Source organism: Scylla paramamosain, unplaced genomic scaffold, assembly GCF_035594125.1.
Source record: "Scylla paramamosain isolate STU-SP2022 unplaced genomic scaffold, ASM3559412v1 Contig13, whole genome shotgun sequence".
Lineage (NCBI taxonomy): Eukaryota > Metazoa > Arthropoda > Malacostraca > Decapoda > Portunidae > Scylla > Scylla paramamosain.
The window spans coordinates 1,075,001-1,095,000 of record NW_026973678.1 but is presented as its reverse complement, the minus strand read 5'-3'; the positions used below and the strand labels follow the sequence as shown (position 1 = coordinate 1,095,000).

The 20,000-nt window shown below is 44.2% G+C and overlaps 1 protein-coding gene across 1 annotated transcript in view; it reads right to left on the bottom strand.

Annotated features, from left to right (window-relative positions):
* LOC135097146 (bestrophin-2-like) overlaps nt 1–20,000 on the bottom strand; it is a 120,859-nt gene that overhangs the window by 29,753 nt on the left and 71,106 nt on the right. The window contains exons 3-5 of the mRNA XM_063998919.1: nt 8,769–8,905; nt 5,962–6,072; nt 5,555–5,726 (exon numbers count right to left, since the gene is read on the bottom strand). Of these exons, the coding sequence (XP_063854989.1) occupies nt 5,555–5,726; nt 5,962–6,072; nt 8,769–8,836 (351 nt within the window). The 5' untranslated portion in view covers nt 8,837–8,905. The remainder of the gene's footprint in view (nt 1–5,554; nt 5,727–5,961; nt 6,073–8,768; nt 8,906–20,000) is intronic.

Genomic DNA, 20,000 nt, shown 5'->3' with positions numbered 1-20,000 from the left:
CCCGCTGAAATAATCCTTGATCACCTAGGCTCTTTAATTAGTGATCTCAAAGAAAAAAATAGCGAAATGAAAATTCATGTATGTCAGGTTGTGCCAGTGCCAGAACCACAGGAATTTCAAGCCAAAGTTAAATACTATAATGAGCGATTAATCGAGTGGGGAGAAGCGAATGGTGTTAACATTGTTAAAACAGCTCCAGAGTTTATTCTGGGGACTGGATATGTGGATGAATGGTGCTTTGACATAGAGAACAGAAAACCTTGCACATTAAATAGAATGGGTGTCATTAAGTTGCTAAGTGCTCTTGAAAAACAGTGTTCGGGGTTTCACTTATGTAAAAACTGGGCAAGTATCCAGAGGCAGCCAAATGTCTTCCTCAACACTCATGGAGACACGCACATTGGTGCCAGACCTCAGCTTCAACATATTCTCACCACATCTATCCCGCCTAACGCAGCCACTCACAAACCTCCACTGCTGCCCACTCCCCAGCACGCAACGTCAACATCGCCAAGAACACAGCCACACTCTTACGCAGCCACTCACAAACCTCCACTGCTGCCCACTCCCCAGCACGCAACGTCAACATCGCCAAGAACACAGCCACACTCTTACGCTGCAGCAGTAAATAGAAGTCCATCGCACAATGTGGATGCGGGCTGGGGAGAACGGTGGATGACAGGGAGTGCCGATGGCAGCTCCGGTAGATCTCCTGAGTTATTCGAGATTGATTTGGGCCGCCACGATATGGGATCCACTTCCATACATCCCCATGCACCTAATGTCACACATTACACTCACCACTATACACCATACGGCACGCTAGATGCACAACCCCAAATAATGCAACACACACAAAACGCTCATCCATACAGACCGCACCTTGGACGTTCATATACGAGTACACGTGACATTACGAACAACACGCAATCCAACACACCAATATACACATGTAACACACAACCCCGCGCACCACAAAATATACACCACACACAGCCTCGTGTACCACACTACAATCATTATGCACAATCCCATACACCACACAACGCACATTACACACAGCACCAAGTATCACACAATGCTCACAATACACAGCTCTTCAGACCTCATAGAAAATACAACTCACAGTCCCACACACTACACAGCACACACTACACACAGCCTTACACACCTCACAACACACACTACACTCGCCCACAAACATTGTACAACTTGCACCACACTGCATACACATCAACACGTGGGAGGTATAGTTATGGCTGTTACAATTGTGGTGAACACAACCATCGCCAAGATACATGTCGTTTTGACCACAGACTCAAATGTGAATTATGTCATAGATTAGGACATAAGCAGAAGTTGTGTCACCTTTACACCAAATAGGAACTCGGCGAAGAAGGTAGGGCCAGCATGTCTCCCAAACCAAGGAACAAAATAACAATTGCTCACATTAATGCCCAAAGCTTGTTAGGCTGCAAAGAGGAGATAGAGCTCCTTGTAAGGGAAAAGGAACTAGATGTACTATGTATTAGTGAGACATGGTTGTGTAACGATTTTCCTGACGATTATATATACATACCCGAATACAAAGTGTACAGATGCGACAAAGGTAGGGGAGGAGGTGTTTGTATATATATCAGAGATGTATTTACGGTAGTTCCACTCGAAATCGACATTGTAAGAGCGCAAGGTGTTGAGGACGTGTGGGTGACAGTGCAGAGCAGCAAGTTTCCCAGTGTTATAATTGGCTGCCTGTACCGACACCCAAAAGCTCGCTGTGAATCTTATGACTATATAACGGATGTTATTAGATATGTTAGCTTAAAAGATAAGCCATTTTATATTTTAGGAGATTTTAATGACAACGTTTTATGTGATAATAGTAAGATGAAGCAAATTATTTTTAACACCAAACTGACACAGGTAATTAGCAAACCCACGAGAATCACCCCCACTTCTGCCACCCTCATAGACTTAATAGTTACCAATAAGACTCAGTCCATATTACACACAGACACAATGCCGTGTCCTGTTGGCGATCACGAGCTCATCAGCGTGACTGTAAACTTAAAAAAGACAAAGCGTCCACCAGTAGTAAAAACATTTCGTGATCTAACATCTTACTCATCTGAAACAATATGCGATTTACTAAGTCAAGAAACTCAAACGTTGAATAATATATTCATAACAGACAATGTTGACACCCAAGTCAATATATTTACGAGCATTTTCAATAACTGTTTAAACAAGTGTGCTCCTCTCGTCACAAGAGAAGTGAGAAGGCCCTTCGCCCCCTGGATGAACGAGCACTTACGAGCACTGATGCACGAGCGAGATGCAGCACAAATAAATCTTAAAAATGACAGGTCTAACGTAAACCTACAGTCCACGTATAAGGAACTTAAAAAAGAAGTGAAAATGTCAATAAAAAAATCTAAATCAGAGTATTATAGCAACAAGCTTGAGAGCAACAGAGGGAATAGTGCTGCCACGTGGAAAATATTAAACCAGGTTATCTCCAAAGATATATGCAAAGCTACGCTAGAAATTGATAAAGATGAGGAAACACTGAGAAAGAAAGTGGAAAGTTTCAATAAATTTTTTGCTAATGTTGGGAAAATTACCTTTGAAAAAACACACCAAAATAGCGAGCATAATCAGAATGTGCCTGTACCCAACAACAATAACACCAGCGGTCCATCCTGTAGCATGTTTAGACCCCAGCCAACTGATAGCAATACCATTATATTGATAATAAAACATTTAAAAAACACTTCTTCTTGTGGCTCTGATAATATCTCACTTCGATTTATAAAAGAATCACTGCCTATAATTATTCCGTATCTTACATGTATAATTAATTCGTCAATTGCAACAGGAAATTTCCCAGAATCTTGGAAACACGCTTTAGTAGTACCCATTTTTAAAACAGGAGACGCTATGGAACCGAAAAACTATAGACCCATATCACTTCTTCCAATTATCTCAAAAGTTCTTGAAAAGGTTATTGCTGCTCAACTCACCTCACACCTTGAAAGCAATCACCTCCTCAGTGATACGCAACATGGCTTCAGACCTAAGCTTTCTACAGAAAGCGCTCTGCTTACTCTGTCCAATTCACTATTCGACACTATTGACAGGAGAAACATTTCATTAGTAACGCTGTGTGACTTATCAAAAGCTTTCGACAGCGTTAATCATGAAATATTATTAAGGAAACTAAGAATGTTAAGAGTCGATTCCTTTTGGTTCCAAAGCTACCTTCTCAAAAGAACTCAGTCAGTCAAAATAGGTAAACATATTTCTAATAAACTTGAAGTTGCTTATGGTGTTCCTCAAGGATCAGTGCTTGGTCCAATATTGTTTTCTATATTTGTAAATGACCTCTCGCAGCACATCCCCGACTGCCAGGTCATACAGTACGCAGATGACACGCAGCTCATCCACACTGGAGAAGTAGCGAATATTCAAGATCTCGTTCACAAGGGAGAAGTGGCTCTGTCACAAGCTAAGGCATATTTTCACATGAATGGTTTGCTGCTCAACACGACAAAGACACAATGCATGTTTGTCGGCAGCAGAGGTCTTATATCTCAGATCCCACCTGACACGTGCCTACAAGTAGATCACACTAACATACTCCCCAGCAGTTCCCTTAAAAACTTGGGTGTATACTTTGATTCCCACATGACTTTTAATACTCATATCAAAAAAATAAATAAGAAAATTTTTAGCACAATTTTGAACATAAATAAGAGTAAGGACTGTTTTAATAGGAGGACTAGAACTACTCTCATGAACACGTTAGTGCTAAGCATAATTAATTATGGAATAAAGGTTTGGGGAACTGCAAATATCACTCATACACAACAAGTGCAAAAACTCCAAAACTTTGCAGCGAAAGTTGCACTAGGCAACGGTGCTAAATTTGATCACGCTACACCTTTTTTAAGAGAATGTGGCTGGCTAAAAGTACACCAAAAATACAAATACGAATTAGGTATCATTATGTACAACATTACTCATGGTAATATTCCTACCTATTTATTCCCCATGCCGAAAGTGAGTGAGGTGTGTAGTGTCCCCACCAGACAACAGCACAACATGTATGAACCAAAGACTAACACCTGTACTGGAGCGAGATCACTACTGGCTGCTGGACCAAGATTCTGGAACAGCCTTCCTCCTCATATAAGGAATGCACCCTCCATTAGAACTTATAAAAAATTACTGCACACTTATCTATTCAACAAACAATTCAGTGTGTAAACCACCAACACAACTTTCTTACATGGACTTTTATACTTCGCAATGTGAGGGGCAAATTTAACTTATTATAGGCTGACTTACGATTTTTAATCTTTTATTTGTAGCTATTTTATTTTTATCTGTTATTTTACTTACATTTTATTCTTTGTATTTTACATTTTAGCATCTATTTTAACCATAATTCTATCTTCGTAATAACGTGCACCAGTCATGAGGTGGTGTGAAGACAATATGTAGATTATGTATCAGAGTGGACATGACTGCACTCAAATTGCATGTCTTAATCTGTTATATGTACGTAAGAATAACCATTGTATAATGGAATAAAAAAAATATCTGAATATCTGAATATCTGAATATCCTCCTCCTCCTCCTCCTCCTCTCCCGATTTATATTTGTCATGTATTCTCACGTCTCCTCCTCCTCCTCCTCCTCCTCCTCCCTCCTACTCTTCCTCTTCCTCTCTTCCTCCTCACTTTGTCTCTAATCTCAGCTCTTCCTCCTTTCCTTTCTCTCTTGTGTATTCTGTCTGTCTGTTTGTCTGTCTGTCTGTTTGTGTATCTGTTTGTGTCTGTCTGTCTGTCTGTATGTATGTATATGTGTATGTATGTTTGTATGTATGCATCTCTCTCTCTCTCTCTCTCTCTCTCTCTCTCTCTCACCCCCCCTGTTTCCCTACCTCCTTCCCACTATTTATTCCTTTCACCCTCCCCCGCCTCACTCTCCCTTACTCCCTCCAGCCCCCCCACACTCTCCCGCTCCCTCTACCCTCCTCCCACTCTCCCCTTCCTCCTTCCACCCCCAGACTCTCCCTCACCCTCTACACTCCCCCATTCTCCCTTCCTCCCTCCATCCCCCGTCTCTCGCTCCCTCTTCAGCCATCCTCCAAGTTGTAATCTTACCCAGTCCCATAAAGCGCCACATGGAACCTCGCTTCACCTAACTCGATCTCGTTTCAATCTCTCTCTCTCTCTCTCTCTCTCTCTCTCTCTCTCTCTCTCTCTCTCTCTCTCTCTCTCTCTCTCTTTGGTCTTTATTATGAAACGCTTCTGAGCCACACCTCCACTATTTTCAGGCTTTAGTTGAAGTTGCACGTGGTTTTAAGGTTGTTTTTACGGTTGCAGTGACAGATTTATATGGTTTCTATATTATTAAATGGAGAAACAGTCTTGAGAACCAGGCCAATCATCTCTGTGGTCTTTGAGAATAGTTGTGGTGAGAGAGCAAAGCGTTTCTGTATACGGGGCTCTCTCTCCCTCCCTCTCTCTCTCTTGCTACGCCTCACCTGGCCCTCTATGTAAGTGGAGGCCATGATGCACACGGTGTCGGGCCAGGGGATCAGCATGTACTGCTCCCACCACCGCTGCACCACGATTGTCACGTAGAAACCCAGCACGAAAGAGATAGGGAACACGTTGCGGAAGTATTCACACGTTATGGCGATCTTCTCAAACACTCTGTGGGAATTAGAGGAAGTGGTGGTGGTGGTGGTGATGGTGGTGGTGGGTATGTTGTGTGCGTGTGTGTGTGTGTGTGTGTGTGTGTTTTTTTTTTTTGGTTGATTTGACTTGAGTTTTTCTTTCTTGATTTGTTTATTTATTTATTTGTTTACTTTTACTGTTTTGTTTATGTTTAAGGATTAGTGAAGGTGGAGGGTTTGTGTGTGTGTGTGTGTGTGTGTGTGTGTATTACCTCTTCTCGTTCTCCCGCAAGGCGAATCTGTAGATGGCGGCCACGGAGAAATAAAGCAGGAAGTAAACAATGAGGTCAGCGGCGAGCAGCTTGAACACACTGCCGCGCCATCTGTGACAGAGAAAAGCAAACATGTCAATAGATTAACATGGACGTGAATGAACTGAAGATAAGGTAGAACTGAGAGGTGAATAAAGGGGAAATGTAAGTCTCTCTCTCTCTCTCTCTCTCTCTCTCTCTCTCTCTCTCTCTCTCTCTCGTGAAAAGTATCCTACATATGCGTAGGTGCGTCAGTGCGTGTTTGTGTTATTCACCTACGGTCGTCTGGTGATCACCCAGCCAGCCGTTACCCGACGGAAAGAGCTCAGAGCTCATTGTGACCGATCTTTGGGTAGGACTGAGACCACTCACACACCACACACCGGGACAGCGTGCTAAGCGAACGAACACACCGGGACAGCGTGCTAAGCGAACGAGGGGCTACACATTAAAAGGCACGCCCAATTGCCTCGCCGCGCTCGGGACTCGAATCCGGACCTTCTTGGTTGTGAGCCGAGTGTGCTTATCACTACACTGTGTGTGTGTGTGTGTGTGTGTGCAGAGGTACAGTACATGTGGACAGACAGAAAAACAAGTCGCACAAGACGAGCCTTACCTGCACTACATTCAAAAGGCTCTAGTTGCAGCGACACGGTTTTTCCAGTCTGTTTCTATGGTTCTAGTGACAGATTAACAACTTTTCTACATTATTATCAGGAGAAACACTGTTGAGTGCAAAGCGTTTCAGAATACTAGTTAAAGTGAGATTGTTGAGAGATACGATAGAAGAAACACGAAACTGTGATGAGACTATGAGTGAGTCACCAGCCATGAGGCCCCATGAGTGGTGGCCTGTGTGGCGGTGACTGTGTGGTGTGGTGTGGTGTGGTGTGTGGTGACCCCATGAGTGGTGGTCACTGTTGGTGAACTATGGAGTGGTGTGTGGTGACCCCATCAGTGGTGGTCGGTGGGTGTGGTGTGGAGTGGCGGTGGGCGGCGGGTGGTGCGGTGCCATAGTGGTGCTCATGGGCAGCAGGCTCAGAACCACTCGAGAGACACGTGGTACGTGAGTAAAGTTAATGCCATGGCCTGCACACACATGAGAACGTTGTCCAAGAGGCAGGAGCCACACACGCTCCACCGGCCCCCTCCCCTACCAGGCCGCTGGGGCGCCTTCCCCTGCTTCGCGGGGGACGTGATGGAGCGCTGGGAGAAATCGCGCTCCCGTCCACCCTCAGAGGACGTCCCGCGGGGCTTTCCCCTCCTTTGACGGAGCTGGCGTGGGGCAGGGGTCCGCCTTTGGCCATCCCCCAGGTCACGGTGCGTGACCTTCTTGGCCAGGCTGGCTTCATCGTCGCCAGTTTTATGGGGTTGATGAGTATGCCCCGTTTTTTCGCCAGCCTTTTGTGGAAGGCTGGACTTTGTGTGGCTCGGGGTAGGAGTCCACCTCTGGCCATCTGCCAGGTCACGGTGCGTGACCTCCTGGGTCAGGCTGGCTTCATCATCGCCAGCCTGATGGGGCTGATGAGTATGCCCCTTATTGTCGCCAAACTTTAGTGGAAGGCTGGGCTTCGTGTGGCTCGGGGCAGGGGTCCACCGTTGGCCATCACCCAGGTCACAGCTGGCCTCTGTATCGCCAGCTTCATGGGCCTCATGGGTCTGGCCCTTGTTGTCGCCAGCCTGCTGTGGCAGGCTGGGAGTTGTGTCACTTGCCTGCTGTGGCAGGCTGGGACTTGTGTCAATAACCTGTTGTGACAGGTTGGGCTGTTCTTGGAATGGACTGCTCTCTGGTTCTTCAGGTGCGTTCTCAACCACGCCTGTGTCATCCACGCGCCTTTCATTAAAGAAAACTGCTACGTGGGTATGGCCATGGTCGTCATCGGCGTCGCCTGCCAGCGCGGCCTGGCCTCCCTCGAGGGCGAGGAAGGCAACAGCGCGGCGCCCCACACTGTTGGCCCTTAGTCCCGCAAGCAGTTCTGCTAATGGGATCTCTCGGCGGGCCACGAGAGATTCCCCCGCCAGGAAGTCCAACCTGACGGGTGTCTTGCCCTCCCTTTTAGCCAGCTTGCTGACGTTCATCGCCGTTTCTCGGGCGGACCAATGGTGGCCCGCCCCGCCTCCCGCGCTGGGGAAGCTGAAAGAGGCCAGCAGGCGCTGGCCTCCTCTACGGCGTGGGCGGCTAAGTGTAAGGCGGTCAACACCGCCACACTGGCCGACGACGTGAAGGCGAGCCGCCACCTTTAGTGAGCTTCCTGACAAACCCATCGTTTTCCTTTCTTGATTTTGACACAAATAAAAATGTTCACTCGGAGCGGTTTTGGCAAAGTGTGCTGAAGCAGGATGGTGACTCTACCGCCTGGCTCACTGACTCACCCACCGACTGACTGACAGAGACTGACACACTGACTGACTGACTGACAGAGAGACTAACTAGCCAAGCGACTGAATGACTGACAGACTCGCTGACTGATTGACTGAGAGAGAGAATAAGTGACTGAGTTGCTGGCTGAGAGTGACTGACTGACTCTTTGACTGACTGAAGTGAGAGAGAGAGAGAGAGAGAGAGAGAGAGAGAGAGAGAGAGAGAGAGAGAGAGAGAGAGAGAGAGAGAGAGAGAGAGAGAGAGAGAGAGAGAGAGAGAGAGAGAGAGAGAGAGTTATCTACATCTATCTATTTCCCGAAATGAAGGAAGGATAGCAAAATTTTTCTTTCTCTCTCTCTCTCTCTCTCTCTCTCTCTCTCTCTCTCTCTCTTGCATACTCACTCACCTGAATAGAAGCTTGGAAAATCCGCAGAAACTAGTGTTGGAAACCTTGGTGGTGTAGGTGACTGTCATTTTATCACCAGCAGCAGTGGTAGTCTTGTAGTGGTGGTGGTGGTGGTGGTGGTGGTGGTGGTGATATTTCTGAAAACAAAACAAATAATAGCGGAAAAGAATGAGTGAACATGAGAGAGAGAGAGAGAGAGAGAGAGAGAGAGAGAGAGAGAGAGAGAGAGAGAGAGAGAGAGAGAGAGAGAGAGAGAGAGAGGGGGGGGAAGTGTACCCAAACATTTCCTAGATATCACGATAACAATAACAAACAAGAAAAAAAAAAGAAGAAGACGAAAGAAGAAGGAAAGAAAAGCAAAAATTACTTTCACGCTTGTATTCCTTCTCGTTCATTTCTTCCGCCTTTCCTTGTTCATTTCATCATTCTAACTTTCTTTCTTTCTCCTCCTTTACTTTTTCACTCGTATATTTACTCTGAGTTGCGAGAGAAGCACCAAGTAAAAGGAAGCAGAAGACACACTCACGATGAGAAACCATATTCTGAAACACATGCGCAGCAACTCCAATGTTTTCAAAAGTACTCGTATATCGTTGAAGCTAAACGGGTTTTTAATGGTGTTTTTACGCTTCTAGTGACAGATTACCAAGATTTGCACATTATTAACGGCAGAAACACTTTTAAGAACGCAGCTAAACACCTCTGTGGCCTTTGAAAATAGTCGTGGTGGGAGAGCAAAGCGTTTTTAATGGTGTTTTTATAGTTTTAGTGACAGATTAACAAGATTTCTACAATATTAACAGTAGAAACTCTTTTAAAACCCGGTTAATCATCTCTGTCGACTTTGAAAATAGTCTTGGTGAGAAAGCAAAGGGTTTCAGAATGTGGGTCAAGAGGGAGACCACAGGAACACAGCCAAACCTTCCCCTCTTTCCATAAATGCGAGTCTTCATACCTGGATCTACCTGTCGAAGAGGGGACAGGTGTGTCTCATCCTTACTAACACGAAACAATCACGTTGATGGTGTTGGTGGCGGTGGTGTTGATGGTGATGGCGGGGTTGAGGGGAAGGGGGAGGTTTGTAGGATAGGGAGAGGATAGGGTGGTGGTGGTGGTGGTGGTGGTGAGGAGGAGGAGGAACAACAACAACAAGAAGAACTAGAGCTAAAATAAGAAGATTGGAGGAGGAGAATGGAAAGAACAGAGAAATTGAAAAAGTAGAAGAGGAACAAGACAGAACAAGAAGAAAAAGGAGAAGAAAAGAAATAGGAGATAAAAAACAAAGAAAAGCAAAAACAAGACGAAAAGAAGAATAAGAAAAACAAAAACAACAACAACAATAACAATAACAACAAACAAAACACCACCACCACCACCACCACCAGCAAAACACCCACCTAGCCCTTCTCTCCTCACACCTCCCTCCCTTCGTGACCTCGCGTGCCGGAGCTAAGCCAATCTGCACTCGACACTCGAAGCGCTGCTCCTTTCAAGCGGTAATCAGTTAGATAATGATGCTGGCGTATATTTGGCAGTGATTATAATAGCAGGGTGGTGGTGGTGGTGGTAGTGGTGGTGGGGGTAGTGGATGAGAGTATATATGGTGAGGTATGTTCGTGTTTTTTTTTTTTTTTTTTTTTTATGTATGAGTGACACTGGCCAAGGGCAAACAAAAATCTAATAAAAAAAATGCCCACTGAAATGCCAGTCCCCATAAAAGGGTCAAAGCAGTGGTCAAAAATTGGTGGATAAGTGTCTTGAAACCTCCCTCTTGAAGGAATTCAAGTCATAGGAAGGTGGAAATACAGAAGCAGGCAGGGAGTTCCAGAGTTTACCAGAGAAAGGGATGAATGATTGAGAATACTGGTTAACTCTTGCGTTAGAGAGGTGGACAGAATAGGGATGAGAGAAAGAAGAAAGTCTTGTGCAGCGAGGCCGCGGAAGGAGGGGAGGCATGCAGTTAGCAAGATCAGGAGAGCAGTTAGCATGAAAATAGCGGTAAAAGACAGCTAGATATGCAACATTGCGGCGGTGAGAGAGAGGCTGAAGACAGTCAGTTAGAGGAGAGGAGTTGATGAGACGAAAAGCTTTTGATTCCACCCTGTCTAGAAGAGCAGTATGAGTGGAACCCCCCCAGATATGTGAAGCATACTCCATACATGGACGGATAAGGCCCTTATACAAAGTTAGCAGCTGGGGGGGTGAGAAAAACTGGCGGAGACGTCTCAGAACACCTAACTTCATAGCTGTTTTAGCTAGAGATGAGATGTGAAGTTTCCAGTTCAGATTATAAGTAAAGGACAGACCGAGGATGTTCAGTGTAGAAGAGGGGGACAGTTGAGTGTCATTGAAGAAGAGGGGATAGTTGTCTGGAAGATTGTGTCGAGTTGATAGATGGAGGAATTGAGTTTTTGAGGCATTGAACAATACCAAGTTTGCTCTGCCCCAATCAGAAATTTTAGAAAGATCAGAAGTCAGGCGTTCTGTGGCTTCCCTGCGTGATATGTTTACCTCCTAAAGGGTTGGACGTCTATGAAAAGACGTGGAAAAGTGCAGGGTGGTATCATCAGCGTAGGAGTGGATAGGACAAGAAGTTTGGTTTAGAAGATCATTAATGAATAATAAGAAGAGAGTGGGTGACAGGACAGAACCCTGAGGAACACCACTGTTAATAGATTTAGGAGAAGAACAGTGACCGTCTACCACAGCAGCAATAGAACGGTCAGAAAGGAAACTTGAGATGAAGTTACAGAGAGAAGGATAGAAACCGTAGGAGGATAGTTTGGAAATCAAAGCTTTGTGCCAGACTCTATCAAAAGCTTTTGATATGTCCAAGGCAACAGCAAAAGTTTCACCAAAATCTCTAAAAGAGGATGACCAAGACTCAGTAAGGAAAGCCAGAAGATCACCAGTAGAGCGGCCTTGACGGAACCCATACTGGCGATCAGATAGAAGGTTGTAAAGTGATAGATGTTTAAGAATCTTCCTGTTGAGGATTGATTCAAAAACTTTAGATAGGCAGGAAATTAAAGCAATAGGACGGTAGTTTGAGGGATTAGAACGGTCACCCTTTTTAGGAACAGGTTGAATGTAGGCAAACTTCCAGCAAGAAGGAAAGGTAGATGTTGACAGACAGAGCTGAAAGAGTTTGACTAGGCAAGGTGCAAGCACGGAGGCACAGTTTCGGAGAACAATAGGAGGGACCCCATCAGGTCCATAAGCCTTCCGAGGGTTTAGGCCAGCGAGGGCATGGAAAACATCATTGTGAAGAATTTTAATAGAAGGCATGAAGTAGTCAGAGGGTGGAGGAGAGGGAGGAACAAGCCCGGAATCGTCCAAGGTAGGGTTTTTAGCAAAGGTTTGAGCAAAGAGTTCAGCTTTAGAAATAGATGTGATAGCAGTGGTGCCATCTGGTTGAAATAGAGGAGGGAAAAATGAAGAAGCAAAGTTATTGGAGATATTTTTGGCTAGATGCGAGAAATCACGAGGGGAGTTAGATTTTGAAAGGTTTTGACATTTTCTGTTAATGAAGGAGTTTTTGGCTAGTTGGAGAACAGACTTGGCATGGTTCCGGGCAGAAATATAAAGTGCATGAGATTCTTGTGATGGAAGGCTTAAGTACCTTTTGTGGGCCACCTCTCTATCATGTATAGCACGAGAACAAGCTGTGTTAAACCAAGGTTTAGAAGGTTTAGGACGAGAAAAAGAGTGAGGGATGTACGCCTCCATGCCAGACACTATCTCACTATCTCATCTCAAAAAAATCTTGCTTACGGTCACTGGCTGCTGATTGGTCCTTTCGGTGACGAGGAGCGAGTTACCGGAATGTGACAAAAAACGGAAAGTGGAGTGAGAGATTCTTAAAAAAAAAAAAAGTGGTTTATTTTATCTTTATTTACTTATTCATTTATCTATTCATTTATTTTTCTGATGTATTTTTTTCTATTTATTGTTGTTTTATTTGTTTATTTATTATCAATTTATTAATATATTCACAAGATGCATCGTTGGCAGAGAATTTTTTTATTATTATTTCTTCGTTTTAATACATTCTCTCTCTCTCTCTCTCTCTCTCTCTCTCTCTCTCTCTCTCTCTCTCTCTCTCTCTCTCTCTCTCTCTCTCTCTCTTATGAAGAAGGAACGAAGTAAAAATAAAAAAAAGTGTAGTCCTGTTTTGTATATTTTATTTTTCTGTCTGCTTATTCCAGTGTTTTCACGAGAGAGAGAGAGAGAGAGAGAGAGAGAGAGAGAGAGAGAGAGAGAGAGAGAGAGAGAGAGAGAGACGTGCGCATGTCCAAGTTTTTTATTAAATATCAAAGTGACTCACTACGCCTGCCTGCCTGCCTGCCTCTCTCTCTCTCTCTCTCTCTCTCTCTCTCTCTCTCTCTCTCTCTCTCTCTCTCTCTCTCTCTCTCTCTCTCTCTGCATGACGAATCGAGGGACACAAGTGAGCTGAAGTGAAAAAATAAGACATGATTTCACTGATCTGACAACACAATATTTTTCGCTGAGACGAGAGGAAGGGATGGAGGGAAGAATGGAGGGAGAGAGGAAGGGGGGAAAAAAAGGACGAGGAGGTAGGAAAAAAGGGAGGGAAGTGGCGGGCAGAAGGGAACAGGGAGAGCAAGGGAGAAGAGGGATGAAGTGGGGAGAGGAGGGGATGGACATGAAAATTTGGATGAGGACAGGGAAAAAATGTACGGAGAGAGGGAAAGAGCGAGAGAGAGAGAGAGAGAGAGAGAGAGAGAGAGAGAGAGAGAGAGAGAGAGAGAGAGAGAGAGAGAGAGAGAGAGAGAGAGAGAGAGAGAGACTATAAAATTAATGAAAGCCATAAAAATAACAAGGAAAGCAATGAAATGATAGCGGAAGAGGGATAGAGAAAGAAGGAAATAGAGAGAGGAAGGGAAGGAAAAGAGAGACAAATCAGAGGAGAGAAAAACTAAGGGGAAAAAGGAGTAAACTGAGATGGGTTGTGGGAAGAGGAGAGAAGAGCAATGCAGGGGGATGGGAAGGGAAGAGAGAGGGGATTAGGAGAGGGAGGGAAGCAGAGAAGGGACGGATATTGGAAGGGGGAGGAAGCATGAAATGAAGGGAAGGGAGGGGAACAGATGAAACAGGAAGGGGGTGAAGAGGGGAGGAGAGGGGAGAAAGGGGAAAGGTAATGAGGAAATGAAAGGGAGGGAAGACGGGAAGAGGGAGAAGAGGGGGAGGAGGATTGTATGATGAGAGGAGAAGAGGGAGGGGAAGAGGAAGAGGGGGAGAGGAAGAAGGGAAGAGGAGGAAGAGAGGACGTGGAGTGTTTGAGTCCCAGCTGTTACTATTGATAAGATGCAGATGAATCGAAAGACAGACACACACACACACACACACACACACACACACACACACACACACACACACACGGAGAAGACAGGTGTAGTGATACATGTTTTGACACGTACAAACAGACAAACGAACAGATAAAAACTAATGAACTCGATCATTAAATAAATAGATAAATAAATGAATAAACAAATAAAAACAAATGCAAAAAATTGACTTCATTTATCCACTCATCCACTGAACCATCCACTTGACCACCACCATACATAGCATCCACCCATCCATCCATCCATCCATCCACACACACACACACACACACACACACACACACACACACACACACACACACACACACACACACACACACACACATCCATTCAATCACCCAGTCATCCTCACAACCTTCCATATATCCATCCAACCATCCACTCTTCCATTCTTCCACTCACCCACCCTTACAATCAACCATAAAACCATACAACCATCCACTAATCCACACAACCATCCACACACACAGAACCAACCATCCAACCATCCATAACCATCCACTTATCCACGGACCCACAAAACCAAACACGAATCACAACAACCATACAATCAGCCACCCATCTGGCCAACCATACAGGCAATCACCCATGCAACGAGATACACAGACAGACACACAGACAGACAGACAGACGCGAGGCCAGGCACCACAAGAGACGAGTACCTGAGTGTCAGATGCCAATCAGACACACCTGGCAAAAATAGGAGGAGGAGGAGGAGGGTATGTAAAGGAGAAGGGAAGGATGGTGTGTGTGTGTGTGTGTGTGTGTGTGTGTGTGTGTGTGTGTGTGTGTGTGTGTGTGTGTGTGTGTGTGTGTGTGTGTGTGTGTGTGTGTGTGTGTGTGTGTGTGTGTGTGTGTGTGTGTGTGTGTGTGTGTGTGTGTGTGTGTGTGTGTGTGTGTGTGTGTGTGTGTGTGTGTGTGTGTGTGTGTGTGTGAGAGAGAGAGAGAGAGAGAGAGAGAGAGAGAGAGAGAGAGAGAGAGAGAGAGAGAGAGAGAGAGAGAGAGAGAGAGAGAGAGAGAGAGAGAGAGAGAGAGAGAGAGAGAGAGAGAGAGAGAGAAATTTGTTTAGTTGAATTTTTGACATTTGATATTTTCCTTTTCTTTTTCCATTTCCTTCATATTTTTTTACATTTTTTTTCATTTTCTTGCAATTTCTCATATGCCTCCTTTTTATTCTCTCTCTCTCTCTCTCTCTCTCTCTCTCTCTCTCTCTCTCTCTCTCTCTCTCTCTCTCTCTCTCTCTCTCTCTCTCTCTCTCTCTCTCTCTCTCTCTCTCTCTCTCTGACCATGGCCTGCGTCTTTTCTGGTGCGAAGCTGACTTGCCACGCCTCTCCCCACTCTATCACCAGCCTGAGCTGCCTATTCAGCTCTCTAACGGCTCGCTGACTGTCGGAGCGGCAGTAGGAGCGGGAGAGATTGCAGTCCAATGCGTATGCAAGCAGAGTCGGGATTTGCCGCAGGAGGTCATCGATGTATATGTTCCACAGGATCGGGCCCAACACTGAACCCTGTGGAACTGAGGCCTGTATAGGTAACGGCTGGGATGCCTGTCCATTGATGACTACCCGGAGGGTTCTCCCCTGGAGGTAGTCCTCGAGCAGTGCAAGGAGGTTGCCCTGGATACCCTTGGCGCAAAGCTTTTTTACAAGCCCCGCGTGCCAGACCCTATCAAAGGCCCCAGCAATGTCCAGGGCCACCACAAGAGTATCCAGACCTTCGTCCAGGGCATCCTGCCAGCCTTGGGAGAGGAGGGTGAGGAGGTCCGCTGTTGAGCGGCCAGGCCGGAAGCCAAACTGTCTGTCTGAGAGGAGGCGGTGCTCACTCAGGTGATGACAGATGACACCTGCCACCACCTGCTCCAGCAACTTGCCCACCACGGAGAGCAGCGAGATGGGTCTGTAGTTGCTGGGCTCAGGCTTTGAGTTCTTCTTGTGGGCTGGTACCACTTGCGCCTCCTTCCATATAGAGGGCCACCTGTGCTCCATCAGGCAGGCCCTGAAGACGCTGGTGAGAGGACCTGACAGCTCACTGGCGCAGCGTTTGAGGAGCCGCGGGCTGATGTCGTCCGGGCCGGTGGCTTTGTTCTCCTCTACTTCCCTCATCAGCCGCTCCACCTGTTCACGTGTCACCTGAACATCGACGACGGTGTGGTCTGTTTCCTGAGGGAGGTGAGGTGGACGTCTACCCGGATCAGTGACTGACATCTTCTCTGCGAAAAACTCAGCGAGTAGAGAGTCTCTCTCTCTCTCTCTCTCTCTCTCTCTCTCTCTCTCTCTCTCTCTCTCTCTCTCTCTCTCTCTCTCTCTCTGACCTACTGACCTACTGACCAACAGACTAGCAAAGGGACTGACTAAATTACTCACCGACTGAGTGACTGACTAACTACGTAACTGACTGACTGACTGACTGACTGACTGACTGGCGAGCTGGTGAACTGCCTCAAGCACACACACACACACACACACACACACACACACACACACACACAGGTATACATGCACCCAATACTTTCTATACTTTTTTTAATCAAGGTAAAAGGAGAGAGAGAGAGAGAGAGAGAGAGAGAGAGAGAGAGAGAGAGAGAGAGAGAGAGAGAGAGAGAGAGAGAGAGAGAGAGAGAGAGAGAGAGATTCAAATTGGTCGTTTGAATAGACTCTCCTTAATTACTAAATCCAATCCTATTATACAAGGCAAACACAGCACCACCACCAGGCCTCCGTGCGTAACTCTCACCACTATAGGCCTGCATCTTTCCAGCGATAGGCCTAATGTACTGGAAGGCCTAACAGAAAATCCCAGATGTTTGCCTTTATTATGGTACGACTCACTTTTGCTTACACGGCCCAGTTCATCACGGAAATGCCTCGTAAGATCTGCTAAGGAGGCTGCCTAGTGTTTGTCCTTCCTTTGTGTGTAGCTTCATTCTCATCCTCGTATTTCGTCTAAGTAAATATGCTACCTTGTTTTTACTTTGTTTTCCCGTAACTTCATTCTCATCCTGTTATTTTATCCAAGTAAATGTGCCTTGTTCTTCTTTTGTGTTCCTTTGTATTCCGATGGCTTTATTGTCACACTCTTATTTCGTCTAAGTAAATGTATATTTTTACTTCCTTTGTGTTCCCTTTTGTTTATTTATTTACTCTCATTTCGTCTAAGCAAATGCACATTTTACTTAATATTTCAATCTATGTTAACTATAACTATGAGGTCCATTCTCCGCTGATCTCTTTTACTGGTACACTCTTGAACTCACTTGCTGCTTCTGTATTTCCTCCTGCCTTTGACTTGAACTGTTTAAAGAATGAAGTTTCAAGACAATTCTCCTCGAATTTTGGATAATCCTTTTGACTGCACTCTCTGAGGACTGGCACCTTGAATGGGCCTCTTTTTTTAGGTTTTTGTTGCCCTTGGCCAGAGACGCTCTTACATGAAAGGGAGAAGACAATCAAGAGGTAGATTAGACAAGGAGACAAAAAAAGGACAAGGTTAAAATTTGTTTCCCTGATTCGAACCAGGGACTCTCCATTGTGAGCTAAGCCACCTGCCTCTAACAGGATGCTCCCTTTCTTCGTGCAACAGGGGCTCCGACCTCGGGCAATAAAGCTGGGAACTACTGAAAAAAAAAGGCCTTCTGAAGGTGTCAGTCAAAAAAAAAAAAGTGCCAGTCAAAAAAAAAAAAGAGAAAAAAAGTAAAAAAATCCAAAATTATATTGTGAAGTGTCTTGAAACATACAATACCTACAAAATAACTAACTGACTGACTGACTGACTGACTGACTGACTGACTGACTGACCAACCGAGCGAGTGACTGACAAACCAACTAACCAACCAACTCACTAACCAACCAACCAACCAAACAACCAACTAGCCAATTAACTAACTAACCGACTGACAGGCCGACTGACCGACTCACTAACCTAACAAAAATAAATAAATAAATACTCTGGAATATTTCTGGATCAGGTCTGAACGTTAAACTACCAGACTTCCACAATCTTCATCGCCGCCACCACCACCACCACCACCACCACCACCACCACCATCTGGAATACTGGCAAAAATAACCTAAAAGCTGGTGTAGCAATGTCCGGACAATAAAATATACCCCAGAGAAACTAAGAAACGACATCAAAGCGGATACAAAAGAAAGAAAAAAAAAACACAGATAAAAGGGAAAAAGATTAGCAGGTAAAAATATCAAAGCAAGGAAGAGAAAAACAGCCAAACATGCATGGAAATAGCAAGCATAGGTTACACGCTCACTTGGCAACACATAGGACAGAAAGAAAAAATGGGGAAACTAAAATAGAGAAAAGATAAAAAAAAAAGAAATAATAATAATAATAATAATAATAATGATAAAAATGTAAAGGATAAAAATAGCCATCATATCTGTGTGTGTGTGTGTACTACTGTGCTGCGTCACATCGAGAGCCACACCCTCAGTACACACACACACACAACTCTCTCTCTCTCTCTCTCTCTCTCTCTCTCTCTCTCTCTCTCTCTCTCTCTCTCTCTCTCACAAGGAGGTACATTCCTAATTTCCTTTTGTTATAGTATTTATTTCCTTATCATAGTAATAGCTTTTTTTTTACCTTCCTCTTCGTGTTTTCTCCTGTTTTTTTCATTTAATTTTTTTCCACCATTTCTGGCTAATTAGAAGAAAAACAATAAAGTGTGTTTCCTATTTGTTTATCAACGTAAAACACACAAATGTACAAATACATACAAAAGTTAAATATAAGAAGCAAAAGAACTATTTTCTCACACCTATACCTTCCTTCCACCTTTACTTTCCTTCCTGTATTCATATGCATATTTCTTTCTTTCCCTATTCGGTATTTTTTCCCTTTCAATTTATAAACAGAATAAACAACAATGCCTTCTACACCTTGCTTTCATCTTCTCTTTCTTTCCTCCTTCCTTCTTTTTTTTTGTCCCTTTCATTTTTTTTTTTTGTCATATCTATTTTTTTTTCGTTGTCTGTCTGTGTTTACTTAAATGAGCAAACATTTACACTACTAATTCATTTTGCCTTCCATAGCTATGTATGCGAGTATTATGTATTATGTATAGCCATGCATTTGAAAACGCCTTACTTGTGTTAATGGGATTTGTATGTATGTATGTATGGATGTATGTATGTATGTATGTATGTATGTATTTAATGTAAGTATGCACAGTATTTTTTTTGCCATGTAAATATTAATAGATCGTGTGTGTGTGTGTGTGTGTGTGTGTGTGTGTGTGTCTGTAAGTTAATGGCTTTTATACTAATTGTTTATTAATTATGTTTTAAAACGTGTGGTCAGCAAGTCTGTCTGTCTGTCTGTCTATCTGTCCATCTACGTGTTCATCTATCTATCTGTTTATCTATCTATATATCAATCCACAAGCGTTTATACATATATTTTTTACATATCTATCAATCTACCCATCTATCTACCTATCTATCTGTCTGTCTACCTATGTATCCGTCTGTCTGTGTGTCTGTCTGTCTATCAATACAGAAATGTTAACGGAAAGCAATATTGCAAGCTTTTACAAATTTCATACACCTCTGTAAAAAGAATTGGTATATAAATATTTTTTTTATAAATAAGGAAATGTGTTAGAGCTTGAAACTATCTATCTGTCTATCTGTCTATCTATCTATCTATCTATCTATCTATCTATTATTTATACATTCTTGCAATTCATCTATATTTTTCATCTATTTTATCATTCAATCTATCAATACATATTTCAATTATCAATCTCTCTCTCTCTCTCTCTCTCTCTCTCTCTCTCTCTCTCTCTCTCTCTCTCTCTCTCTCTCTCTCTCTCTCTCTCTTTCTATTTATCTATGCAGCACCAAAT